Genomic DNA, 27,987 nt, shown 5'->3' on the forward strand with positions numbered 1-27,987 from the left:
GGGGTCTGTGGGGAGGGGTAGTGTACATAGACTTTACTCCTACGTTAGAAGGCAGAGCGATTGTTTCCGATAGACCATTAGATGATTCTTGAATATAGTAATTGCTGTAATACAGGTAATAGATAGTTCTTGTTTTCCTAAAGTTGGGGATGCATGTCCAACTTTAGAACAGTTCTGTTTGTTTTTCTCTGTAGCTGAAATTTCTTCTCTTGGTAATAAAAGTTAACTAAATACTAAAAGAAAAACTACCTTGATTTAACCCAAAGTGATTTGAAAGTATGTTGGATGTAAATTTCAAGTCCCATTGTTCAGTAAAACTAAATTTAGCATCTTTTAGTTAGTTTATGTAGTAGGCTAATTAGGTAAAAAAAGCTAAGGATATAGCCCTTGATTACATTGCTAGCAGATCTATCAAGGACAGTACGTTCATCTACATCCTTGATTGTGTAATTTAGCACCTGTATATCCTTGTTCTTTCAGTTACTGTTTTCTTCTGTGATTATTCAGATCTAATGATTATTATACTGTTTCGTGAAGATCTATTTATTTCCATGTGAAGATCTATTTATCCATAGGAGAAGATTCCTCTTCCTTTGCTCTCTCTCCTTGCAGAAATCATGCAATAGGTCAAGAACATGCTTTGATCTTACCTCTAGAACTCCTTTTAGTTCCCATCACTAGATTTCTTCCAATAAGATTCCCCAAATAACCTTCTGCTATATTCTCCAAACTCTTGCCTTTGCAACTTTTTATGAATCCTTCTGAGATCCATAACCTTGTTAACTTCGAAACTTTAATCACATAGTCCTCTAAAAATGCTCCAAAATAAAGAAAGCAAGACCTCAGATGATAGGGTAAACTCTGATAACTTTGTTCTATAATGGCTCTTGAGTCATTGTGAATGTAGAGACTTAAAATTTTGGCCACTTGTTCCCAATATTCTTCGTTCTTCTCCGTCTTTGACAGAATACCATCCACCAAAGCAACTGAAAGAGGCAACCCTCCACACTTTTTTACTATTCGTTGCCCAATATCCATTAGGAGAGGGAACAACTTTCTTCGCCAAACACCTTCTTCTGAAGTAGCTCCAAACATTCATCATCGTTAAACATACGAAGTGGAACTGGATCACTTCATATAACGAGTAAAACTGAAGTCCAACATCAATAACCATAGTGTCAATATCTTGAAGAAATTCAAGATCTTTTATCGGCATATTGGCTCTCAAGAGGTTAAGCATGTTTTGAAGGATTGCCAAGTGATCCTCCAAAGCAACTCTCTGACTGGAATTACTATAAGATGTCAGCTCCATCAAATTGTGTACGATAGTCGAGCAAAAAATATCGTCAAGTTGTTGCAGACGTTCAAAAAGGCTACTCTTTGAAGACAGATATTGGTTAGAACTAAGAAGACATCTCTCAGAAGTAGTGATCAAAAGAAACTGTGATGAACTTGAACTGAAGTCCATTGAGGTAAAGTTCTGCGATAAACTTGTTGACAAGTCAGCAAGGGATATCTGGGAAACAGTACAAGTTGAAGATTATCAGAATTCTGATTTTGATGTCTTTATCCAGGAGAGGAGGCCTTTATTCAGGTATACTACTGAGAAAATTCAACTAGTTCTAGCCTCATTTTGAAATTCTGTTAAATCAATTCTCCAATTTACCTAGCGTGGTGCCCTTTACTAATTATTCCTTTAGCTTGAAACTTTAGCTAAAGCTTAGTATTATTCATGTGTATTTTATTAATCAAAGGTAAAAGTTCTTGAAATTCTAACTACTATCAATAAAAAGATGAACTTTAGCAATAAACTAAAGGAGGACAATACAAGAAAGCCTATATTTTCTCAATGTAAACAATTAATTAGTCAAACGGCCTCCTATAAATGAAATGGAGGGATACTACTCTTTGAGCTATTAACTCATTGGACGTTTTTTTTTTGTGCAGAGTATGAAAAGCTGTATCAGGAGCAGTTCACAAGATCAGTAAGTATTTCCTAAATTAGCTTAATAAATTCTGTAAAGTTATCTGTTAGTCGTTGCATCCATTGCAAACTAGTTTTCATAGTTTAACTACCTAACAAATTATAGATTCAATCATAAAATATTTCTGAGTACTAGTAAAAGGTGCAAGTTATTAGATTTTGACTTGTGAGTGAATGGTTTCACCCTTTTATTTTTCTTACTAAATGGGGCAAAGCCTAACGTGGTGCTTGTAAGAGTCTCTCAAACAATTGGTAGGCTGATGGCAATCTTCTCTATTTAAGGTCCATGAATAAGCAATAGCTCCCATGGTTGTAGAGCAGTTGCCAAGCAAAAACTATCTCCCAATTGTGTCTGTTAACAGGATTTCACAGAACACTGCAGTTTGATTAGTTTGGATTTGACTTAGTCATTTTTAATCCATTTTTCTTTTAGTACTAGTAATACTAAATTATTGCCTTGCAGAGAGCATCTCTCATCAGTTAGTATATTAAAACATTTGCATTTTAAAAGTTAGCATTTTTAACAACATACATATTTTCTCTTTGAAATTTACAAATTTTAAAAATCTTGTGTATAATTCTAAGTGGCCTACTCCTGGCATCTAGCTTTCTTTAGTTGGTTAAAGAAACATTTCCAAGATGTAAACTTTTTGTTCCTTCTTTATATATAAATAGATAATCTAATAAAATAATTAGTCTAGTTTTCTGACTAGGGTCCCTACTGGCTGCCCCTTTCTAGTCTTTTCTTAATAATAAAAGTGAGTCATCCTTGGATGTATCATGTATGCTTTATTATCAGCCAGAGAGAGAGTGTGTATATGCTGAGTTCATATGCTACACTAGCAGTGAGTAAACAGGCTGAAGTAGTAATTAATTATATCATCAATTTCTTTTTAGTGTAAAAAATAAATTGTTTATCTTGTGAAGTGGGCAATAATGGAGTAGCATATTAGGATGTTATAAATAAGACAAGCTTCTGTCAAAGTATCAATAGTAGTTGCCAATGACTAGAAAAAACTTGCCAACTGAATTAACTAAAAGCCTATATATGTGGCCTTTCACTTGAGCAACTAGTGCATTCTATAAATATTTGTGAAGTGGTAATATAATAGCTGGAAAGTAAAAGTTCTGTATTATAAAATTCTAAGCAAAGAAAAAAATCTAGCTCCATGTGGTACAAAATGTTATATTTTGTATGTAGATGCTTAGTATCAAACATCAGAGTTGCTCTCCTTCCCTTTTTCAGTTCAAGTTCATCAAGTTTCTTTTAGTCACAACTTCTGAGAAAAGAGAGAGATGTCTTCTAACCAATATCTGTCTTCAAAGAGTCGTCTTTTTGAACGTCTGCAACAACTTGACGATATTTTATGCTTATCTAAAACTTCTATAGATACAATCGTTAAACTGGAATTTAAATTCCTGGATATTTTTCTAAGCTTACAGAGTTTCACAGATGAACGTGACATCCTAGATGTCACTCAGAAAGTCCAAGCTCTATTTGAAGATGCTCTGATCTAGTTGACTTTTCTGGATTACACCTAGCCGAGTACTCTGATTTCTGTAACTTTAAGATACAATACAAGATTTGGTTGATAAAGATGGAAATTAGAGTCAAATACTCCTTTCCTAGGATATCATCACTAGTTTCAGCCAACAAGGATGATATTGAGATTCCGAAATATGTGACAGTGTTCATTGATACTGCGATCGATGATCTTCGTGATCTAATGAAACTTGGTGATCACCATTTACTTCTTGATGTACCTGAAACCAAGAAACATACAGATCATGTTCTCAGGGAATTGATCTTTCTGCAAAATTTCGTCTACTTTGTTTCAGAGAGGTTCATAGAGCCTCAGAGGCAACATCTTAATTTCTTCACTCATGTCTTAACTGTGGCCGGCCATGCATCAATGCTTGCCTTTGTTGTATTTTCAGAACATGGACACGAAAATCAAGATGTGGCTCAAGGTGAAATCACGGTTTTTCTTTTCTTGCAAATGAAAATTAAGCCCGTTCAACCATGCATCCGCAAGATCTATGTTGATGTCTTGCAATCTTTAAAGTCCACGATACAACCAGGATGGTATCCCAACATCCGAAGTGATCATGCAATTGACAGTGAAGGCAGTTTTGTGGCAACTATTCTACACAATTTGGTAGACCTACCAACTAATAGTAACTCCAGTCGGATAGTTACTTTGAAGGATCACTTGGCAATCTTTCAGGAGATGCTCAACTTCTTGAGAGTCAATATCATCTGTGTGCCGATACAAGATCTTCAGTTTCTTCTTCGAGATATCGACACTGTGGTTATTGATGTTGGACTTCTGGTTTATTCGTTATATGAAGATGAGAAGGAGAAGGAAGACAAGGCACTGGTTATTGATTTGTCAGGCAACATTCAACGTGTAAACACAGTGATCTACCTTACCATTCGGAAGACATTTCAATCTAACTTGCCAAGGATTCATGGATTAGGTTATGTTGATTTCCTTTTAAACAACCTGAAGGAGTTCCATCGCCGCCATTCAGATTCACTAGCTTCTGTCACGAACCAACTTCAAATAATCCAGAAGGAACTTGAGGGCTTGCAACCTTTTCTAAATGCTGTTGCAAAAGAGCGAAACAATGTCCTCAACAAAATTCAACTTTGTGCGACACAATTGATTGACAAAGCATATGAGGTAGAATACATAGTTGATGGTTGTATAAGCAAAGAAGTTCCTCTCTGGTGCCTCGAGCGTTGGCTCTTCGATATCATAGAGGAGATTACTCTTATCAGAGCAGAGGTAGCAGAGATTCAGGAAAAGAAAATGGTTGGCAATGCAATGAACACTGACATAGCTCATACATTATCAAATTTGGGAAGGACTCCAAGGATGAATGAAGAAATTGTGGGTTTCAAGGATGTCATAGAAAAGTTAAGAGGCCAACTACTAAAAGGCACCAAAGAATGAGATGTTATCTCAATTGTTGGTATGCCGGGTCTAGGCAAGACGACTTTGGCCTATAGACTCTACTCTGACAGGTTAGTCATTTCTCACTTTGACATCCGTGCACAATGTTGTGTGTCTCAAGAGTATTCACGTAAGGACTTGTTACTGGCACTTTTACGTGATGATACTGGAGAGAATTCTGAAATCGAGCTGATGAATTAGCTGATCAGCTTCGCAGGACTTTATTTTCCAAAAGATATCTTATCCTTATTGACGATGTGTGGGAAGCCAGTGCATGGGATGATCTAATAGGCTGTTTTCAAGATTCCAATAATGGAAGTAGAATTATTCTAACTACACGTAATCATGAGGTTGCCAATTACGCTAGATTTCAGAGTGATCCCTTTCCGCTTCGTACGTTTAACAATGATGAAAGTTGGATGTTACTGAGGAAAAAAATGTTTGGGGAAGAAATCTGTCCTCCTCTCCTAAAGAAAATTGGGCAACAAATAGCAAAAATTGTGGTCAGCTGCCTCTTTCAATTGTTTTTGTAGCTGGTATTCTGGCTGAGATGGAGAAGAAAGAAGAATGTTGGGAACAATTGGCCAACAATTTAGGTCCTCACATTCACAAAGACTCGAGGGCCATTATAGAACGAAGTTATCAGAGTTTACCCTATCATTTAAGGTCTTGCTTTCTTTACTTTGGAGTATATTTAGAGGACAATGAGATTGACGTTTCAAAGTTAACATGGTTGTGGATCTCCAAAGGATTTGTAAAACGTTGTGAGGGCAAGAGCTTGGAGGACATCACAGAAGGTTATTTGGAGAATCTTATTGGAAGAAATCTAGTGATGGTAACTAAGAAGAGTTCTCGAGGTAAGACCAAAGAATGTCATATTCATGACCTATTATATGATTTCTGCAAGGAGAGAGCAAAGGAAGAGAATCTTCTCCTTTGCATAAAACGGTAATATGCCAATTAGTAGTACTCTTTCGGTTCAAAATTTAAGTGCTTCAACTTATATTGCCAATTAATCTAACTTTACTAATATCTATATATGCAGGGATGAAAATGCTAATCCTTCTTCCCGTGTTTACTTTCACAAGCAACTTGCTCATCGCATGTCCATTTATGGTGACGGATATCCTATTGGAGAATGGAGCTCTAATTTGTCACATGTTCGCTTTATAATTTTGCACAATGATGGCCTTGCATTTGGCATTGTCTCCCACAATTTTCACAGCTTCAAGTTTCTAAAAGTGTTGGTTTTGAAGTTCACTAGAATTGATTCTTTGCCAACTGATCTAGTTTACTTGAGGTATTTTGCTGCACGAACTCGGGCGTCATCAATTTCATCATTCATAGCTAACCGTTGGAACCTTGAAACTCTGATATTACGCGGTAATTATCATGCACAAATTTCACTACCCATTTCACTTTGGGACATGGTTAAATTGAGACATATGCATATTACCAATTGCAGCTTCACCATAGAAAATGCAGAAGAATCAATTGAGAACTCCAAGAAACTTTATGATCTGAAAACTCTTTCGATTCCATGTTTTTCTTGTGTCCTAGAATTGGAATTTATTTTGAGAAAAACACCAAATCTTCGGAAACTGAGTTGCGAAGTCAGTGGTGTTGTGAACTTTCAATACTATGTATTGAATTTTCCAACAGGGATTGAAACGCTGGAGATTCATCATAAATTCGTCGCATCAATGTTTGGTACCCTCCCCTTTTGTATCTCAGCACCAAATCTCAAAAACTTGAAACTAATCGGCTTTTACCTGCATCCTCAGCACTCATCAGAAATTGCTTTGCTTCAGAACCTTCAGGTACTCAAACTACATTGTGTAAACTACATCAGAAAGTGAGCAATGACGATTTCCCTCAACTCAAAGTCTTGAAACTACAGCAAATAGATTACCTTAGAGAGTGGACTGTCGCGGATGATGCCTTTCCTAATACAGCAAATAGTACACTACTGAAAAATTCCAGTTACATACATTCAAAGTCTCACTTAAAACCACTGTAATCACTGTTGTTTCCTTTTTTGTCACTGAAGAGAGAGTGCTTTACAATACTATATAGCACTACTGCAACTTGGTATCCTCTAGCACACACTAGTAGGGTGAATACCAACATAGTAGGACATAAACCCACACTAAATTGAGAATTGAACCTGAGATCTCGTCTTAACCAAGGCAGCATTGTGGAAAATGTGTGCTAAAGCAAAATATTGTACACAAACTGAGAAAGACCATAACTTTATCTAGACATTTTCTTCATGTAGGCTTTCTTCTTTAATTAGATTAAGTCTACCGCTACTGACTTAACTGATATCTTTTTCTCGGATAGATGATGGTGTTGTTGCTGTTGCTGCTGCTGGTGCTGATGATGATAATAGCGATGGTGATGGTAATGATGATGATAACGAGGAGGAGGAGGATGAGTATTAGCCTAACACTATTTGAAGATCATGAACTTTTAAGTTAGTGTGTTTATTTAATTTTATTTTTTTATAAGAAAACTATAAGCCCTTCCATTCATTAAAGGTTTCTGAGTGAAACAGTTGAATCATTTTTTCTTTCTTTAGGTTTATGGCTAAGTTGTTATTTGTGTTCCATGCTTACTACATGTCTATTTTACTTAGCGATAGTCTTTATGTTTTGAGAAAGTAGTCATAAATTGCTGAGCATTTCGCTTTCATAGCCTTACCTTTGTGGATCAAGATAACATCCATGGACCATGGTTTACAATATTAGTGTTTTAATCTTCTAAGATTAAGCTATTAATAATGTAAGATAGTTCATTAGTTGGTTATTAACTTCGTAAAATGTTGAGTTTAACTGTGAGCCAAAATACTGATGCAATCAAGAAACTTTTCCAAGTATTTTAAGCTATCACGGATTCGAGTAGTGGAAAACAGCCTCTTGCAGAAATGCAAGATAAGACTGCGTACAATAGACCCTTGTGGTCCGACCCTTCCCCAGACCCCGCGCATAGCAGGAGGTTAGTGCACCAGACTGCCTTTTTTTGCTTTTCATCAGTTCACCAAATTGCTGTTATGTCACACTGCCAAAATCTTGCTCCTTTCAATGCCCTGTTTCTTCTTACCAAACTAGTTTGTATTCTCAACTTGGGAAACCGTTCCTCTTGTTATCTTACACATTAATCATGTGTTATAATCGTAAATTTCCCAAGAACATATAACAATAATGTATTGGGTAAAATATGTTATGGCACATGGCCGTCCGAGAAAGGGACATGTGGAACCAAAGACGGGGGACGACTGAAGACTGAAGACAACTGTTTCATTTGTCAGCGGGAAGAATAGTGCTCATAAAGATGTGATAAATGCTCTGTTCCCGGTAGCATTCAATAGAGAGTATTCATGGCATTAAGAGCAGTTGCCCGTTACAAGGAATTTGACATTTATGTTCACCGTTACATCTTCATTAATCCCTCATAATTGGCATTAAAGGAGGGCACGATTCTAGGTCCTCCTTCCCTAAATATAACTATAAATAGTGAGCTCAGCTATCATTGTAAGAACACGAATTTTCTGGCAAAACTTACACTGTATTCTATACAAAGCTTAATACAATCTTATTTTCTTGCTTTTTGATCTCATCATTGTTGTGATCGGAAACCTTGTTCCCGGAACTGTTATCTCTGTTATTTCATCTACATTTCAAGGCTAAGTATTGTACATTTCTTCAACTAGTGCATTATTTCAGGATCAAATTCGTTCACTTGTCTAGAAATCATGTATAAATTAAACTGTAGTATTTTACGGGTAAACAGTTTGGCGCCCACCGTGGGGCCTAGACATCCGTGTAATTAAATTGATCCTTGCCTTTTTCACTAACGCGATTTGATTATTTTGTCTTAGAAAAAATCATAAAAAATGGAAGATAACAATGTTAACAACACACACAACCCGAAAATCTAAGGGGATCAACCTCATTTCGTGGATTCAATCAGCGATACCCGCATTGAGGAGAATGACGCCATGCCGGTGCATGACAGGCATTATCCTCGACAAGTTCGGGTAACAAATCCCGATGATGTTGATGAGGAGCATATCGTGGATGCGGTGAGGGTCCTGCAAGAGCAACAAACAATCATTCTAGGCCATCTCACATGGCAGGATCAGGTTATGACGGAACTGAAACATGCAATATTGGGGGCTTCAAATAATGCAAACAGACAAGTTCCAATTCCTCCTGATACTCCCGCAAACCAAACAATGCAGAGAGTCGACAACAACACTTCCAGGGGGAAAGTTGGCTCCGAAGGGACCAGGGGGAGTAGATCCGGCCTCAACAACGAAGAACGACCCGTTCAAAAATGAAATTTTATGGTTTATGAGGGAAGTAAACGCCCTCATGGACCAAATCCCGGGTGCGCCACCAATATAGAAAGGTCCAGACTCGAAGAAGTATACTCAACTGCCGTATAAGCCGAGTGCGGCACCAGAACTAATCCTAAAGCGGTTCAAAATGCCTGAAGTGCCTAAGTTTGACGGGACTTCAGACCGACAGGAGCATATTACCACCTACACAATGGCGGTAATAGGAAATGATTTAGCTCCTCAAGAAATTGAATTTGTGTTACTAAAGAAATTTGGGGAAACTCTCACGAGAGGAGATCTAACGTGGTATTCATTATTACTCGAGCATTCCATAGATTCCTTTGAGATGCTCGCGAATTCTTTCATCAAGGCTCATGCTGGGGCCAAAAAAGTACAATCCCGAAAGACCGATATATTCAAGATCGCATAGAGAGAATCCGAATTATTACGAGAGTTCATTACCCGATCCCAGAAAGAAAGAATGTTGCTCACCGCTGTCCCGGATGAATGGGCAGCTGAAGCATTCACCAAAGGATTGAACCCGAGAAGCTCAGACGCTTCCCGGAAGCTGAATGAGAGCCTACTTGAGTTCCAAGCAACAATTTGGGCAAATGTCCATAACCGGTATGAGTCTAAGATAAGGATCGAAGATGACCAGGTCGGTTCCACATCATCGGCCAAAGGATGAGAGAAGAGCAGAGAAAAATTAAAGGATGAATAAGACGCAGACAAACGGACTTCGAGGGGTCGGTTTTTGCCCTACGAACAGACCGAAGGCCGTGGCAGAAACTTTTGCGCAACAAACAAATTCACCGTTGACAAAGAGACCGATCGTGGTCGAATCAATATACCACTCCACGATAAAGAGACGTCGGGGTCTCCGAATCCTTCTTACTCCAAGTTATCAAATATAACTTCAACGTTAGTGTAGTGGAATTGGTGTCAGCCGTGAAAAATATTAAAGAGGCATGATTCCCGAGACCTATGAGCTCTGATTCCAGCCAGAGTGATCCCAACTTCTGGTGCGAGTACCATGGGACGAACGGTCACCGGACAAGGGACTGCCGACACCTCCGGAAAGAAGTGGCTACACTGTTGAAGAATGGTCACCTCAGATAATTTTTGAGTGACCGAGCTAAGAACAATTATGGTCGTAATAGGGACAACATAGAACCTTTGAAAGCAGGAGAAACACCCTCACGCCAAATGATCAATATGATCTTCGGGGGGAATGAGATTAAGGGGGTCACCTTTTCGGCAACAAAGAAGATGAAAGTATCAACAACTCATAGTAAAAGACTCTGGAGAAGATGGTATCACTTTCACGGAGGAGGACGCAGATGGATTGTTGTTACCACACAACAACGCACTGGTAATTTCTTTAAATGTGTTAGATTTTAAGATTAAATGTGTTCTAGTGGATCTAGGAAGTTCGGTTACTATCATACAATGGATAGTATTGGAGCAAGCTAAACTCTTTGGAAACATTATTCCGGCAACAAAGCTCCTCGCTGATTCAACCTCGCGAGCGTGACGACCAGGGAAAGGGGTTTTGCTGCTCACGAACGTTGAAGGAGTAATAAAAACCACTCTATTCGAAGTAGTAGATAGTGACATGGGATATAACATCATTTTGGGAAGGCCGTAGTTACACGAAATGAAAGTTGTACCTTTAACATATCACCAATTACTGAAGTTTCCAACGGCTGAAGGAATCAAGAAGATAAAAGGTGATCAACCGACAACAAGGGAGATGAATGCAATCTCAGTTTCCAGTAGCAAAGGGAAGGAACACAAGGCATAACAATTACAGGAACCGATACCTACTCCCGAGCTAGAAGGAGTTAGCCCGGAAGCAGAGTCGTCGGAATAATATCAGGTGCCAAGATATCTCCAAGTTCCAGAACAGACGGATGGAACGAAGTCCACGGCAGAGGAACTGGAGCAAGTTACATTGTTCTAGGAATTCATAGAAAGAAAATTCCATTTGGGGACAGGATTGCACCCAGAGCTCAGCTATGGTTTTATTGAATTCCTTAAATTTAATGTTGATTGTTTGGCATGGTCGTACGAGGATATGACAGGTATCCCGACGAAAATAGCCATGCACAAGCTGAGTTTGGATCCCAACGTACCTCCAATAAGGCAGAAGAAACGCCCTATTACCGAGGCCAGAAATAAATTCGTCAAAAAGGATGTAATCCGCTTGCATAAAATCGGTTCGGTCTGATAAGTAAAATATCCAGACTGGCTAGCCAATGTAGTAGTAGTTCCTAAGAAGAACAATAAATTCCGCATGTGTATAGACTATAAAGACCTTAATAGGGCATGCCCGAAAGACTCGTTCCCACTGCCAAATATCGATCAAATGATTAATGTCACGGCCGGGCACGAGTTGATGAGTTTTCTCGATGCTTATTCCGGGTACAATCAAATCAAGATGAACCCAGAAGATCCGAAAAAAACTTCGTTTATAATGAATTTCGGTACATACTATTACAATGTAACGCCTTTCGGGTTGAAAAACGCCGGAGCCACTTATTAACGGCTCATAAATAAGATGTTCAAAAAGCAAATAGCAAAGACTATGGAAGTTTATATAGACGATATGCTCGTTAAGTCTTTGAATATAGGTGACCATCTTAAACATTTGCAAGAAATATTCGACATCCTGAGGAAGCATAACATGCAACTTAATCTCGAGAAGTGCGCGTTCGGGGTTAGTTCTGGTAAATTTCTGGGATTTCTGGTCTCACAAAGGGAAATTGAGGTTAACCCCGACAAAATCAAGGCCATAGAGGATATCCTGGATCAATTGTCGAACGTAAAAGAAGTCCAAAGTCTCATAGGAAGATTAGCAGCTTTGAGCAGGTTCATTTTCCGCTCGTCGAAAAATGTCATCGCTTCTTCACATTGCTCAAAAAGAAAAATAATTTCGAATGGACACCGGAGTGCCAGCAAGCTCTGAGGGATCTGAAGAATTACTTATCGAGCCCTCCGTTGCTCACAAAACCAAAAGAAGGTGAAACATTACTAGTTTACCTCGCGATTTCAGAAGTTGTGGTAAGTGCAGTTTTAGTCCGGGAGGACGAAGGTACGCAATTTCCCATTTATTACATTAGCAAAATCTTAACGGGAGCAGAAACTCGCTACCCATATTTGAAAAAACTGGCCTTAGCTCTCGTAGTTGCCGCTCGAAAGTTGAGGCCCTACTTCTAATGCCACCCGATAGCTGTGGTGACTACTTTTCCTTTGCGGAACATCCCCCATAAACCCGAGCTCTCGGGCATATTGGCCAAATGGGCCGTCAAAATGAGTGAATTCAACATAGAATATAAACCGAGTACTGCAATTAAGTCGCAAGTCTTGGCTGACTTCATGACCGATTTCAGTCCGGTACTACTGCCTCTGGCAACTAATGAGGCAGTAATAGCGTCGGAATCGACTTCGGGGGTCTGGACCTTATTTACGGACGGAGCTTCCAACGTAAAAGGGTTCGAACTCGGAATAATCTTAATTACGCCTTCAGGGGAGATCTTAAGGCAAGCCATCAGAACGATCCCTTTAACTAATAATGAAGCAGAGTATGAAACTTTGATTGCAGGGCTCTAATTGGCCCGGTGACTTGATGTAAGGCCCCGTACAAATTTTAACCAAAAACTCACTGAACAGTACCCTACGGACTTAGACGAAAATGTTTCGCAGAAGAAAGCATTTCTGCGGCCCATTATGCGGCCGCATAATCACTCGGCGGACCGCATAATGACCGCAGAGTAAAGCAGAAAGTTTGGCCAATTTGAGGTCAGTTTTGCGGTCGATTATGTGACCGCATAATCGATATGCGGACCACATATCGATCGCATAATCCCTCTTGGGTTTTTGTGGAGGGAGTTCTGCGGTGCATTATGCAACCGCAGAACAAGTATGTGGACCACATACTGGTCGCATACCTGGACCAAAAGTTCAGGCCCCTAAGGGCCATTTCTGCGGTCACTTTGCGGACCGCATAATCGTTATGCGGTCTCATATGCGCCCGCAGACCTGTGTCGGGGCACCCATTTTCTTAATTTAAAACCCGACCCCTATTCCGTTAAAACACCCCTTTAGTCTATTTTGAAGCTCATTTATGATATTTCTAGAGTGAGAGAGAGGGTTCTAGAGGGAGGGCCTAATTTTTCATCAAATTTATCTTCAAACATCACTCAAAGCCTTGGAAATATTCAAGTAGAGCACAAAATTTCTTCACCCTAAAAGGTAAGGCTTCATCACGCCAACTCTTAATTTCAAACATAGCTATAATGGGGTACTAGGGTGATACTTCATGGGTATGAGGATGGTTTATCTTGCATGCATGTGTGATAAAGAGTGTGGGAAAAAAGTGAGTTAGAACCATGAACGTTTTCCTAATTCTGGGTTCAATTTGTATATTGCTAAAATAGATTGAGGTTGCTAAGGGTTCTGGATAATTGTAGAGTCTAAAGAAGCGAAATTAAGGTATGTATGGCTAACTCTCTTCTTCCTAGAATCGAACTCCTGGTGTTCGAATAATTGGTGTAAGTTCCGACTTGATCATACTAGAATTGTTTGCCTTAGTATGTTGGGTTGGAATATTCATGTTCCCTAATTATTTTAGATGTTTACCATGTCATCATGCTACTTGAGAAAGTTATTATGATTTTCCAAGTTCCTTCCCTTATATGTGTAATGCCTTATGTGATGATACTTATCGACATGAATGATGATGTTATTTGAACGGATAAAAAAGGAAAGACTCGAATTGTAAAATGTTCCCAAGTGCCAAGAACTACTTAATAAATGAGGCTGTTTGTGCCACGTAACGAAAGATGGGAAAGAAATGTGAATAGAGTGAACAATTGAAAGAGGTTATGTCTCAAGTGAGATGGCTTAGCCGATCTGGCCGAGATCGGACGCCATGCTGTATACATGGTAGCATTTGTGTTGGAATTATTGATTTACATTGTGGATATGGATATGTCTCACTTGGGATGGATTAGCCGGTCGGGCCGAGACCGGACTCCGTGTAAAAACACAATGGCATTGTGAGTTGTGGCTTTGGCACTAAAGATTATTAACCTAAAAAGATGGAGAATTGAATTAGAAACTATGTGATCCTTACTTGGTGTTTCTTTGTATTTCTGTGAAGTACTTATTGATTATTGTGACTGCCTTCTCTTGGTTTCACTGTTCATTCTACTAAGATTAGTATTTGCCTTACATACTAGAACTATTCGACAGTACTAATGTCCCTTTTGCCGGGGGCGCTACATCTTTGAATGGATGTAGGTGGTTCCATCGCAGATAGTGTCGATCGCAGATAGTGGTGCTCTCTTTCTCTCCTCACAGCAGTCTTGGTGAGCCATATTTCTCCCAGGGGTTATGTAGTCCTTTTGTATAAGTTTTCATATTTTGAGGTATAGCCGGGGCCTTGTTGCCGGCATTGTCATGTTGCTCTTTTATATCTTTAGAGGCTCCGTAGACGTTTATGTGGGTCATGTATGTATGTTGGGGTGGTTTTTGGATCGAGTTGTATTTTGGAAACTCAACTATGGCATAATGTATATAAGGAAAAATGAATTAGCAACGCTTATATATTTATATAACTGATCTCTCCCCTGTTTTACAAATGGTGATGTGATCCCTTTTTGGATTATGAATGAGTCGGGTAAGAAAGTTTTAATAGGCTTGCTCGACTGGGTTCACTCGGTTGAGCAATGGTCGCACTCCCCGAGGTTGGGTCATGACAAACTTGGCATCAGATCCTAAGGTTTTAGAGTGTCCTAGGATGTCTCGGAGCCGTGTCTAGTAGAGCTCTTCTTATCGGTGTGTTGTCGACCACGTCTATAATTAGGGGGCTACTTGGACATTTAAGAATGATATCCTTCATTGTTGTTCTATATCATGTGATAGAGCGGAAAGTGAGGTTGTTTTCCCCTAACTCGTGCATTGTTCTAACTTTCAGTAAATGGCACCTAAGAAGATCGCGAGAATTGGCCAAGAAGCCAATGCCACCCCAGAAGTGGCTGTTAATCCCTTACTTGATAATGCGGGTGAGGATAATCCCCTTACTATCACACTGCCTGATTCGTCTACTCCAGAACAAAATACCACTGTTCCTACGCCCGCGGAGGGTGCCACAATCCCTTTCGCCGATACACCTGTTCCACTTCCAGCCCCAGCTCCAGGTCCCGGTATTTCTGATGTGGATCTTAGGGGAGCTATTCAGATGCTGACTCAGTTAGTAGCTTCTCAAGCCCAGAGGTCAAATGTTGCACCCACCTCATTTTTCTTGCAAGGGGATTCTTCTGGTTCCAGGGTAAACAGGTTCCTTCAGTTAGACCCTCCAATGTTCACAGGTACTGATCCTGGGGCAGACCCTCAGGATTTCATTGATGAGATGCATAAGACCCTCCGAGTTATGCGTGCTACTGAGACGGAAGGAGTAGAGTTGGCTTCCTATCATCTGAAAGGGGTGGCATATTCCTGGTTTGAAATGTGGGAGGATTCCTGTGAGAAAGGGAGCCCTCTGGCGAGATGGAGTGAGTTCGCGGATGCCTTCATAGACCATTTCTTGCCTGCTGAGACTAAGGCAGCCCATGCCGTGGAGTTTGAAACGCTTAAACATGGTAGTAAGAATGTGTGGGAGTATCACATGGAGTTTGTGTGCCTGTCAAAGTATGTTGTTCATATGATGCCGACTATGGAGGCTAGGGTGCGTCGATTTGTGCAGGGCCTTAGCCCTTTGGTTATTAATGAGGCTGCCACAGCTGCCCTAAGTTCTGACATGAGCTATGGAAAGATGGCGGCATTTGCCCAAGCTATAGAGGCTCAAAAATTAAAGCTCAGGATGGAACGAGAAGGTAGTAGTAGGGCCCGATCAGCAGGCAACCTTGGGGATTCATTCGGAGGTGGGAGATCAGCTTTTCGGGGAGGATCATTAGGGTCGTCCCAGTCTTATGCTCACTCTTCAGCTAGTGCCCCGCCATCAGGGCACAGTCAGCAGCAGGGGAGTTGCTTTAGGCCCGGTCAGGGCAGCAGGGGGTCCCACCACCAGGGCCGATCAGGAGGGAGATTCCACCAGCAACAGAGGGCCCCATGCCCTAAGTGTAGGAGAATACATTCGGGAGTCTGATACCTGGACATGCCAGTATGTTACGGATGCGGAACAAGAGGTCATATTCAGAGGGAGTGTCGTGCATCCTGTCAGGGTGCAGGCAGGGGCACAACTCGGTCATCCAGTCCTACAGCTGCCACATCTTCAGCACACCCTCCAGCTCGAGGCTCTCCAGCGCCCACAGGGCGTGGTGCAGCTAGGGGTGGTGCACAGAGTTCGGGAGGACCTAGCCGATTCTATGCTATGAGTGGTCGACAGAGTGCAGAGGCTTCCCCAGATGTCGTCACAGGTATATGACTGTTCAATCTCATGATGTATATGCCCTTATTGATCCTGGATCTTTTTTATCCTATGTTGTTCCTTATGTTGCTACGAGCTTCGGGATAGGACCGGAACAGCTTCATGAGTCGTTCTCTGTATCTACTCCGATTGGCGAGTCTATTATGGCTGCACCGATTTATAAGAATTGTGTTGTCACGGTGCGTAGTCGGGATACCATGGCCGATCTTATTGAACTAGGGATGATTGATTTTGATGTAATAATGGGAATGGATTGGCTCTATTCATGTTTTGCCAAACTTGACTGTCGGACCCGAATTATGAGGCTTGAGTTTCCTAACGAACCAACTGTTGAGTGGGAGGGGAATAATGTTATGCCAAAAGGTAGGTTTATTTCTTACCTTAAGGCCACAAAGATGATTAGGAAGGGGTATATTTATCATTTGGTTCGAGTTACGGATACCACTGCTGAGGTGCCCACCCATTAATCTGTACCAATTGTGAATGATTTCCCCGATGTCTTTCCGGATGAGCTCCCTGGAATTCCTCCAGACAGGGAGATTGATTTTGGGATTGATATGATGCCAGACACGCAGCCTATATCCATTCCACCTTATAGAGTAGGGCCCACAGAATTAAAAGAGCTAAAGGAACAACTAAGGGATTTGCTAGAGAAAGGTTTCATCCGACCGAGTGTGTCGCCTTGGGGCGCACCGGTTCTCTTTGTCAGAAAGAAAGATGTAGATTGCCGATTGGGTGGTTCGAGGTTGGAGAAGCTGAACTAATAGGACCAGACCTTGTGCATCAGGCTATGGAAAAGGTTAAGATTATAAAAGAGCGGTTGAGAACTGCTCAAAGTTGTCAAAACTCCTATTCGGATGTTCGTCGCAGAGACTTAGAGTTCAAGGAAGATAATTGGGTGTTCTTGAAGGTATCTCCCATGAATGGGATCATGCGGTTTGGAAAGAAAGGGAAATTAAGTCCGAGGTACGTCGGGCCGTATAGAATCATTCAAAGGATAGGTCAGGTAGCGTACAAGCTTGAGCTACCACCTGATATGTCATTAGTGCACCCAGTATTCCATGTGTCCATGTTGAAGAAGGTAGTTGGAGATCCGTCCACTATCATGCCGGTTGAGACCATCGAGATTAGTGAAGAACTGTCATATGAAGAGATTCCGGTTGCTATCCTTGATAGACATGTCTGAAAGTTGAGGAACAAAGAAATTGCATCCGTAAAGGTATTATGGCGAAACCTGCAAGTCAAAGAAGTTGCTTGGGAAGACGATAATGAAATGAAAAAGAAGTACCCTCATTTGTTTGAATAGCCATGTAATAGCTCTATAAAGTTGTCCCCCCTAAATTTTTGTATTACTTGTTCGGCTTATATAAAGACACTTAATTCTAGTTATATGTCCCCCATGAGGCTTCGATTGGTGTTATTTTGCATTCTGTTGTGTCATTTAATTCTATATATGTTGCTAAGGTGTGTTTCGGGGGCTCTCTGGCAGGTGGATAGGCCTAAATACAAAGGAAACTCTAGCGAAATTTTCAGGAAGTTAGACAAATTTGGGGCTGATGGTATGTGGTATAACTAAAGCTGTGTTAAGTGAACCTTGATCCTCATTCGAGGACGAATGATCTTAAGTGGGGGAGTATGTAAGGCCTCGTACAAATTTTAACCAAAAACTCGGGGTTTCGTGGTTCCAAGATAGATTCATGCGTTCGGACTTTTTGGACTGAACAGTACCCTACGTACTCAGACGAAAATGTTTTGCAGAAGAAAGCATTTCTATGGCCCATTATGCGGCCGCATAATCACTCTGCGGACCGCATAATGGCAGCAGAGTGAAGCAGAAAGCTTGGCCAATTTGAGGTCAGTTTTGCGGTCGATTATGCGACCGCATAATTGATATGCGGACCACATATCGATCGCATAATCCTTCTTGGGTTTTTGCAGAGGGAGTTCTGCGGTGCATTATGCGACCGCAGAACAAGTATGCATACCGCATACTGGTCGCATACCTGGGCCGAAAGTTCAGGCCCCTGAGGGCCATTTCTGCGGTCACTTTGTGGACCGCATAACTGTTATGCGACCGCAGACCTGTGTCGGGGCACCCATTTTCTTAATTTAAAACCTGAACCCCATTCTGCTAAAACACCCCTTTAGTCTATTTTGAAGCTCATTTCTGATATTTCTAGAGTGAGAGAGAGGGTTCTAGAGGGAGGGCCTAATTTTTCATCAAATTGTTCTTCAACCATCACTCAAAACCTTGGAAATATTCAAGTAGAGCACCAAATTTCTTCACCCTAAAAGGTAAGGCTTCATCACCCCAGCTCTTAATTTCAAACATAGCTATAATGGGGGTACTATGGTGATACTTCATGGGTATGAGGGTGGTTCATCTTGCATGCACGTGTGATAAAGAGTATGGGGAAAAAGTGAGTTAGAACCATGAACGTTTTCCTAATTCTGGTTTCAATTTGTATATTGCTAAAATAGATTGAAGTTGCTAAGGGTTCCGGATAATTGTAGAGTCTAAAGAAGCGAAATTGAGATATGTATGGCTAAGTCTTTTCTTCCTAGAATCGAACTCCTGGTGTCCGAATAATTGGTGTAAGTTCCGACTTGATCATACTAGAATTGTTTGCCTTAGTGTGTTGGGTTGGAAGATTCATGTTCCCTAATTGTTTTAGATGTTTACCATGTCATCATGCTACTTGAGAACATTATTATGATTTTCCAAGTTCCTTCCCTTATATGTGTAATGCCTTATGTGATGATACTTATCGACATGAATGATGATGTTATTTGAACGGATTGTAAAATGTTCCCAAGTGCCAAGAACTACTTAATAAATGAGGCTGTTTATGCCACGTACGAAAGATGGGAAAGAAATGTGAATAGAGTGAATAATTGAAAGAGGTTATCTCTCAAGTGAGATGGCTTAGCCGATCGGGTCGAGATCGGTTGCCATGCTGTACACATGGTGGCATTTGTGTTGGAATTATTGATTTACATTGTGGATATGGATATGTCTCACTTGGGATGGATTAGCCGGTCGGGCCGAGACCGGACTCCGTGTAAAAACACAATGGCATTGTGAGTTGTGGCTTTGGCACTAAAGATTATTAACCTAAAAAGATGGAGAATTGAATTAGAAACTATGTGATCCTTACTTGGTGTTTCTTTGTATTTCTGTGAAGTACTTATTGATTATTGTGACTGCCTTCTCTTGGTTTCACTGTTCATTCTACTAAGATTAGTATTTGCCTTACATACTAGAACTATTCGACAGTACTAACGTCACTTTTGCTGGGGGCGCTACGTCTTTGAATGGATGTAAGTGGTTCCATCGCAGATAGTGCCGATCGCAGATAGTGGTGCTCTTTTTCTCTCCTCACAGCAGTCTTGGTGAGCCACATTTCTCCTAGGGGTCATGTAGTCCTTATTTTGTATAAGTTTTCATATTTTGAGGTATAGCTGGGGCCTTGTTGCCGGCATTGTCATGTTGCTCTTTTGTATCCTTAGAGGCTCCGTAGACGTTTATGTGAGTCATGTGTGTATGTTGGGGTGGTCGTTGGATCGAGTTGTATTTTGGAAACTCAACTGTGGCATAATTTATATAAGGAAAAATGAACTAGCAACGTTTATATATTTATATAACTGATCTCTCCACTATTTTACAAATGGTGATGCGACCCCTTTTTGGATTATGAATGAGTCGGGTAGGAAAGATTTAATAGGCTTGCTCGACCGGGTTCACTCGGTTGAGCTTCGATCACGCTCCCCGAGGTTAGGGTGTGACACTTGATTCTAAGGTTATCTAAATCAAATGTGATTCACAACCGGTGGTAAATTAAGTCTACGAGATCTTTGATACCAAAGAAGAACGTATGCAATAATACGTGGTAAAGGTCCAGGCTCTTTTGGCACGATTCCGAGAGTGGTCAATTACTTATATCCCGAGGGAGGACAACATAGAAACGGATGCATTATTAAACCTAGGATCATCAACGAAAATGAAGGGATCGAAATCCGGGACGGTAGTGCAACTGATGAACTCAACCCTGGATACGGATAGTTAAAACAACAACAACATACCCAGTATTATCCCACACTGTGGGGTTTGGGGAGGGTAGTGTGTATGCAGACCTTACCCCTTCTTTGTGAGGATAGAGAGGCTATTTTCAATAGATCCTCAGCTCAGGAAAGCATAAGCACCATATTAATGAAAATATAGACAAGAAAAAACCGTACCAAAAAGCCATATAAAAGCAGAATAAAAATAACAAGACAGTAAGGTGATCAACAATGAAAGAAAACAACGGTTAGGCATAAAAACCTACTACCAACAGAAAGCGAGACTGTATGCCAATACTACTATTATGAACACTCTAAACTACCGGCTCTACTATCCTAATCCTCAACCTCCATACCTTCCTAACAAGGGTCATGTCCTCGGTCAGCTGAAGTTGTGCCATGTCTTGCCTAATCACCTCTCCCCACCTCTTCTTTGGCCTACCTCTACCTCTCCGTAGGCCCTCTAATGTCAACCTCTCACACCTCCTCACCGGGGTGTTTGTGCTCCTCCTCTTCACATGAGCAAACCATCTAAGCCGCACTTCCCACATCTTATCCTCAATAGGGGCCACACCCACCTTGTCGCGAATAACCTGATTTCTGATCCTATCTAACCTGGTGTGCCCGCATATCCATCTCAACTTCCTCATCTCTGCTTCCTTCATCTTCTGTACATGAGCAATCTTGACTGGCCAACACTCATCCCTATACAACATTGTTGGTCTGACCACCACTCCGTAAAAATGAAATAACCTAGATACGGATGGTTACTATGAGGTAAATTCGACTAGCCTGGTCTGGGACTGGAGAAATGAAATAATCAACTATCTCGAACACGAGAAGTTGCCCGAAGACCCCAAAGCATCACGGGCGTAACGTGCCAAAGTTGTATGTTATAGCTTCAAAAGTGGCCAATTGTATAGAAAATCCTTCCAAGGCCCGCTGGCCCGGTGCTTAGGAGCATCAGAAGCTAACTTTGTAATGAGATGTCCACGAAGGGATATGCGGCAATCACTCGGGCGCAGACTCCTTGGTGCTGAAGTTGGTACGTGCATGATATTATTGGCCTCGCATGGAACAAGACGCCAAAGACTTTGTACGAAAATATGATAAGGGCTAACGCTACGCACCACTAGTACACCAACTGGCAGAACCCTTACATTTGGTTTTGGCCCCATGGCCGTTCATGAAATGGGGGATAGACATCGTCGGACCGCTGCCACCGTCTCCCGGAAAGGTAAGGTTTTTTTTTTAATTTTGACTGACTATTTTTCTAAATGGGTGAAAGCAGACCCTTATCAGAAGATCGGAGAACGCGAAGTGGTCGATTTCCTGTGGGAAAATATAATCTGCAGATTCGGAATACCAAATGAGATCGTATGCGACAATGGGCCACAATTTATCGATTCAAAAGAATTCCTAGAAGATTTGAAAATAAAGAGGACTACATATTCTCCTTATCATCCAAGCGCAAACGGTCAAGAGGAGTCAATAAAGAAAGTCATTATTCAAAACCTCAAGGAAAGGTTGGAAGCAGCAAAAGGCAAATGGCCCGAAGAATTGCTCGGAGTTCCATGGGCCTACCGAACAACGGCCAAATCAAGCATGAGAGAAACTCCTTTTTCCTTTGTGTACGGTGCTGAAGCCCTAATACCGGTGGAAGTGGGTGAACCCACTTTGAGATACTTTCAGGCAAATGAAGAATCGAACAACGAAGTAATGTTAATCAACTTGGAACTGCTCGAAGAATGCAGGGACTTGGCGCATGTAAGAATGGCAGCTCAAAAGCAAAGAATTTAGCGATATTATAATCGAAGAGCCAACCTCTGTTATTTCAAAGTAGGATACTTGGTCCTGAGGAGTGTAACCCAAAATACCCGGGAGCTTAATGCGGGGAAGCTAGGTCCAACGTACAAAGGTCCTTACTGGATTTCAGCTATCACAGGGAAAGGTTCATACGAGTTGGAGAACCAAAATGGAGAAAAGTCGCCCATCAATTGGAACGTGGCCCACCTTAAAAGATATTATTGCTGACGAACACTATCCGATCAGAAAGTATGTGCTGCACTCTTTTTCCCTTCCTTTAGTTTTTGTCCCAATTGGGTTTTTCTGGCAAGGTTTTTAACGAGGAAGCAACAGAAAGCATACTGCGAAGACAGCAACAATAAGACTTTTGATAGCAAGTCAAACAAATAAGCTTCCACTCGTGGACGTTTGGGTAATCTTTTTCTCTATTGCAAATTCCCACCGAGAAGTTAAGTTTGCTATTAAGCAAAGGTTACCCGACCGTTCATGAGCGCAAACCACTAGAGGATTGTTAGAGATTCCTTCGCTCGATAGTATCAATTCCTGAGGGGAAGTAAAGTTGTGTTACCAGGTTGAGGATTATTTACCAATTCCTTAGTGGAATCTTCGAAGATACAAGATTTCCAGTGTTCCAATTCGCACTCTTCGCATTCGAACACTGGGGGGGGGGGGGGATGATATGAGGATACGGCAATAATGATTGTCATCACGTCAACCAGGGAACAAAAATTCGGAACGACAACATTAATTGTCACGTCAACTGGAACAAAAATCCAGAAATAAATGCATCATCGGGACCGGGGACTGCGCAGCCAGCCCCGTAGAAACAAGTTGTACATAATAGCCATAAGTAATGACAATTTCTTTTCAGCATAGCAAATGCTTATGTATTTTTTAAAAATAGAAGGAATAAAATGCAATCCTTTTGTTTTTATCTTGTTTCTTGTCTGAACGAGGAATTAACTTTGTTATTTGAAAGTTAAACAAGTAGTTCAAATGTTAGTGTTGTAATGAACATGAGACGTCCTCTTCAAGAGCACCGTAAACATAAAAAGGCCCTCTCTTATAAAAACCCTCACGTTAAAGGGTTGGTTCTGGAAGAATCTATGCCCAGAATAAAAAATGCCATCGGGGAAAAATACACCCAAAGTCGCATGTGAAAAGGACGCAAAAAGCAAACTTGTGCAAATGCTTATATCAACCCTCACGTAAAAGGGATAATGCTCGGAACCAAAGTGCATCGAAGAAAATGCATCTGAGATTACACACAGTAATATGTAAACAGAAAAACGTGCGTAAAATCCTTAATCGAATACAAGGGTTAAAGACTTGTATGAATAGTCAAACGAAAGTAAGACTAACAATACTTGAGCAAAAATATGTCTTTATTTACAAGAACGTGCCATAACGGTAAAAGTACAAAATAGGAAAAGAAAAGAAAAGCTAAACTGCAGTGTCTCTGGAACTAGTAGGAAGAGAAGTGTCCACACCCCCGAGAGAGATAGATGGTTCCACCAATGGCTCGAGGTTTCCCCAGTCTGATCTTCGGCATCGTCGCCCTTCGATTCTTCTTCAGTTCCCGAAAACTCGAAATCAAAACTAGAGGGGCCAGGTACATCAGACCTCGATGGGAGTTCTGTTTTAGCAGCTAACTCAAGCTCTTGTGCCTTAGCAATTTCTGCATCAATATCAATGACACCAACTTTGGCCTCTTCCGAGATTTTTCTCCTCATGTTGTACATGACGTAAGTATTTTCAACAATGAGGGAAGCCTCTCGGCGCTTGAGTTCTTCTTTGAGTTGGGTTACCTCGGCAGAAAGATTTTCCTGGGCGGACCTAGCAGATTTGAGGATGACATCAAGGTCGCGGACAATTGAACTAAAGAGCCTATTATGCTCTATAGTTTCCCTGTACTTCTCTTCTATCTGGGCATGTTTCGCCCCCACAGCAGCAATCTCTTCGATTTCAGAGTTTAAGGCTGCTTCTAAGTTCTAAGTCAGTCACTTTTTCAGCAATAGCAGCCTCCGCTCGGTTGGAGCAAGAAGACGTCCTGGACTTCAGCCTATTTGGCCTTGGCTTCATCAAATCTAACCCTCAGCGGGCCAATTTCTTGTCTAAGGGTTACCACTTCTTGCTCGCTTTGTTTCAAATGAGCCTCAAAAATAACAGCCTTAGTAGCTTTGGTTTCCAGCTCCGAGAGGCTGAGAATAATTTGATCTCGTTCCACCAAAAGCTGATTCCGTTCAGAAGTAAGTTCCTCCTTCTCACGAATCAACTTCTGAAGGCCCTCGGAACCAGGAAAGTTGGCCTGCAAAACAAGAAGAAGTGAAACTTAGAGTACTTTCATACAAAAGTAGAAGAAGTAACAAATAAAGAAAGGTACATACTTTTGTGGCGTTGTGCACGGCGCTGTTCAACAAACACTCTCCCGAGAGTAACTGAATCTTTTCCCAGTCATTTTCTGATGCCAGAGGTTTCAGATAATTAGCAAGATCCACCGGCTGAGATAGCAAGTTACATCCGGTAGAAATCGAAAGAGTAACTTTCATCCTCCTTTGTGGATCTTTAGAACGGGAAGCATAATTTTGCCCTAAATTCTCATGAACTAGGGACTATGGAAAAGGAACAACTTCTTCATGGTCAGATACAGCCGATGGAGGTAATGTAGCAACTGTTGGTAGAAGAGTGGATGAAGATGAAAATGATGTAGCAGTTGTTGGTATTGGTGAAGGTGGAGATGAAGATGATGGAATTGAAGAGTGAGAAGCAGCTACGTCAAATGCAGTGCTGGATGTTGGATGCTCGCCAACCAAAGACGGCAAGGACCCGGTACTCGGCCTCGTAGTACCGCACACAACAATTGTTGTAACTGTCTCAACAGGTCGAGCATCCTATTGAGATGATGAGGATTGTTGCCTTCTATGTAGAGAAGCTCCCTCATCATTAGCTTCTTCATCATCATCAATCATCATGGTGTCTATGACTGGCTCGGAAAGAGGACCAGTCGTCATCGCCACCAGAGATGGCTCGGGGGCATCAGTATTTGCCCTCTTATTCTTCTCCCCGGCCGCAGAGGTACGTCTTCTCTTTGGTTGCTTATCCTCTGACTGGGAACTCTGTGAAGAAGTGTTTGCACCCAAAACAGGCCCGGAGATACCTGTTCGAGTAAGTGCTTCCTGAAGCAGCCTCGCTGCCTCAGCAGGATCAGACAAAACGTCCTTCTCGGGGACAGCAACAGAGCCTGCAGGTAGACATAATTTCGTTAACAAGTCAGAAGGGTTCAATCAAGTTCTCCATATATAAAACAAAGAAAAATGGAAGCAAGGTAAGTTCAAATTACCATGATTTTTGGCCTTTCACCCATATTTCAGGGCCAGTTCTTTCCATAAATGAGCTTCGGGCGTCGTGACGTCCAAAATCTTCTGAACCCACCGGTCCAAGTCTTCCACTACCGGTGGGATCCATCGAGTTGGTGAAACATACGAAGGTGAAGAGTCGATACGGCCATAGAATAATATTTAGTGAAAGAAGATATATTAAATAAAGATCTTACGATCACGGTTCCAAGCGTCCGGAAAGGACGAAGCCATTGTCGGAATGATATTATTAGTGGCAACTGCAGCGAACCGTTCTGTCCACCCGCGATCGTTATCGTCATCCATACTAGTCAACAGAGCATGGTGACCACGTTTGCAGAGGTTTACCATACCTCCCCGCAAAATTTTGGGAGAGTAGAGATTCATCATATGAGCTAGTGTTAGATCTTCTCCAGTCTCCTGGCACAAGCGTCGAAGGCAGTCAACCATCCTCCACACTGAAGGACTTACCTATGCCAAACACACCTGGTAGCGAAGGCAAAACTCCGCAATCACAGAATCAAGCTCTCTGCTCAAAGAAAACGCACCCAAATTAAAGGGATACATGTAAAAGTATGTAAAACCTTCATTGGGAAGGGTCACTCGCTCCGATAAATCAGGAGCAATGATATCCAACTCATGACAACGACAATCTTCCTTTACAGCAGAAATACTGGAAGGACGAATGGAAGAAGGGTACCTACTAACAACCCATGTACGGGGGTTAGCAGAAGGGAATTTCTCTTCAAAGTCCTTTGTGGCACTGAGTCTTTTTGGGATAATGGAATCCACCGTTGGATAAACAGAGTGCTTGGCTTTGTTCCTGTTCTTTGAAGAACTGCCACGGTTAGAGGAAGAAGCCATTGAATAAGAAGAAAGAGAGTGTTTTGTTTGAAGAAAATTAGATAAAGGATGGAGAACAAAGATGCAAATCAGAAGCTCGAGAAATTATGAAGTACAAAGGAAAAGAATGATGCGTATAAGTAAAATTTTGGCGGCCAAATTCATGGCCATGATTACCTCGATAATTGGGAAAAGCTGTGCTGGATCGTTGGATGACACGTGTTCGGGGCATTAAATGCAAGAGATATGCATCTAATCAACTGTCAGAAGCCTTCGGAGGGAGTTATAATTATTCCCGTCAAAAAGTATTTCTACCAACTTCTAGGTAACATAAAGTTATATCACCAGAAAGCAGGGGGACTATCTATATTGGGTAAAATATGTTATGGCACGTGGCCGTCCGAGAAAGGGACACGTGGAACCAAAGATGGGGGGACGACCGAAGACTGAAGACAACTGTTTCGTTTGTCACAGGTAAGAATAATGCTCATAAAGATGTGATAAATGCTCTGCTCCCGTTAGCATTCAATAGAGAGTATTCATGGCATTAAGAGCAGTTGTCCATTACAATGAATTTGACATTTATGTTCACCGTTATATCTTCATCAATGACCCTCATAATTGGCATTAAAGGAGGGCACGATTCTAGGTCCTCCTTCCCTAGACATAGCTATAAATAGTGAGCTTAGTTATCATTATAAGGACATGAATTTTCTGGCAAAACTCACACTGTATTCTATACAAAGCTTAATACAATCTTATTTTCTTGCTTTTTGATCTCATCATTGCTGTGATCGGAAACCTTGTTCTCGGAACTGTTATCTCTGTTATTTCATCTACATTTCAAGGCTAAGTATTGTACATTTCTTCAACTAGTACATTATTTCAGGATCAAATTAGTTCACTTGTCTAGAAATCATGTATAAATTCAACTGTAGCATTTTACGGGTAAACAAGTAAAGAAGTTAACCTCAGGTTCTTCTTGTTGACAATTCAAGGTTTTCTTTATTGGGTCATAAAAATCGGGTTGATTTGAAAATCAAGTAACATCCATAGAGACATGCTTCCTTTGTAAATGGCGCCATAGCCAATGCTCTATCTAAAAACCATTCTGTCTTTTAGGCCGGCATGCGATAGGTTGAAGATAAATTTTCGAAAGCGAATTACTTGAACCGATGGTCGGAGGGAGACCCTCCAACTCA

At 41.2% G+C, this 27,987-nt stretch overlaps 3 protein-coding genes and 2 pseudogenes across 3 annotated transcripts; all 5 read left to right on the forward strand.

The window, feature by feature from the left end:
- LOC104085737 (late blight resistance protein R1-A-like) overlaps positions 1-7,552 on the forward strand; it is a 31,755-nt pseudogene extending 24,203 nt beyond the window's left edge.
- LOC138891406 (late blight resistance protein R1-A-like) lies at positions 3,110-5,495 on the forward strand (annotated as a pseudogene).
- A 7,717-nt stretch (positions 7,553-15,269) lies between the features above and the next one.
- Positions 15,270-16,436, forward strand: LOC138903404 (uncharacterized). Its single transcript, XM_070191378.1, has one exon. It carries the CDS (start codon positions 15,270-15,272, stop codon positions 16,434-16,436), a length of 1,167 nt encoding a protein of 388 aa, XP_070047479.1.
- A 275-nt stretch (positions 16,437-16,711) lies between these two features.
- Positions 16,712-17,482, forward strand: LOC138903405 (uncharacterized). Its single transcript, XM_070191379.1, has 2 exons — positions 16,712-17,081; positions 17,250-17,482. The coding sequence occupies exons 1-2, from the start codon at positions 16,712-16,714 to the stop codon at positions 17,480-17,482; spliced, it is 603 nt and encodes a 200-aa protein (XP_070047480.1).
- A 26-nt stretch (positions 17,483-17,508) lies between these two features.
- Positions 17,509-22,580, forward strand: LOC138903406 (uncharacterized). Its single transcript, XM_070191380.1, has 3 exons — positions 17,509-17,628; positions 18,208-18,277; positions 22,072-22,580. Exons 1-3 carry the CDS (start codon positions 17,509-17,511, stop codon positions 22,578-22,580), a joined length of 699 nt encoding a protein of 232 aa, XP_070047481.1.
- Positions 22,581-27,987: the final 5,407 nt, after the last annotated feature.

The sequence above is a fragment of the Nicotiana tomentosiformis genome, chromosome 12, assembly GCF_000390325.3.
Source record: "Nicotiana tomentosiformis chromosome 12, ASM39032v3, whole genome shotgun sequence".
In the NCBI taxonomy this organism is placed as follows: Eukaryota; Viridiplantae; Streptophyta; class Magnoliopsida; order Solanales; family Solanaceae; genus Nicotiana; species Nicotiana tomentosiformis.

What these genes read in the sequence shown, in the direction of transcription:
- LOC138903404 (XM_070191378.1), top strand. Translation starts at nt 15,270, where the DNA reads ATGGCACCTAAGAAGATCGCGAGAATTGGCCAAGAAGCCAATGCCACC.
- LOC138903405 (XM_070191379.1), top strand. Translation starts at nt 16,712, where the DNA reads ATGACTGTTCAATCTCATGATGTATATGCCCTTATTGATCCTGGATCT. An exon ending in GAATAATGTTATGCCAAAAG is followed by an intron (nt 17,082 to 17,249) that starts GTAGGTTTATTT and finishes GAATTCCTCCAG; the next exon opens with ACAGGGAGATTGATTTTGGG.
- LOC138903406 (XM_070191380.1), top strand. Translation starts at nt 17,509, where the DNA reads ATGGAAAAGGTTAAGATTATAAAAGAGCGGTTGAGAACTGCTCAAAGT. An exon ending in ATAATTGGGTGTTCTTGAAG is followed by an intron (nt 17,629 to 18,207) that starts GTATCTCCCATG and finishes GCTCTCTGGCAG; the next exon opens with GTGGATAGGCCTAAATACAA. An exon ending in AGACAAATTTGGGGCTGATG is followed by an intron (nt 18,278 to 22,071) that starts GTATGTGGTATA and finishes GGGTGAAAGCAG; the next exon opens with ACCCTTATCAGAAGATCGGA.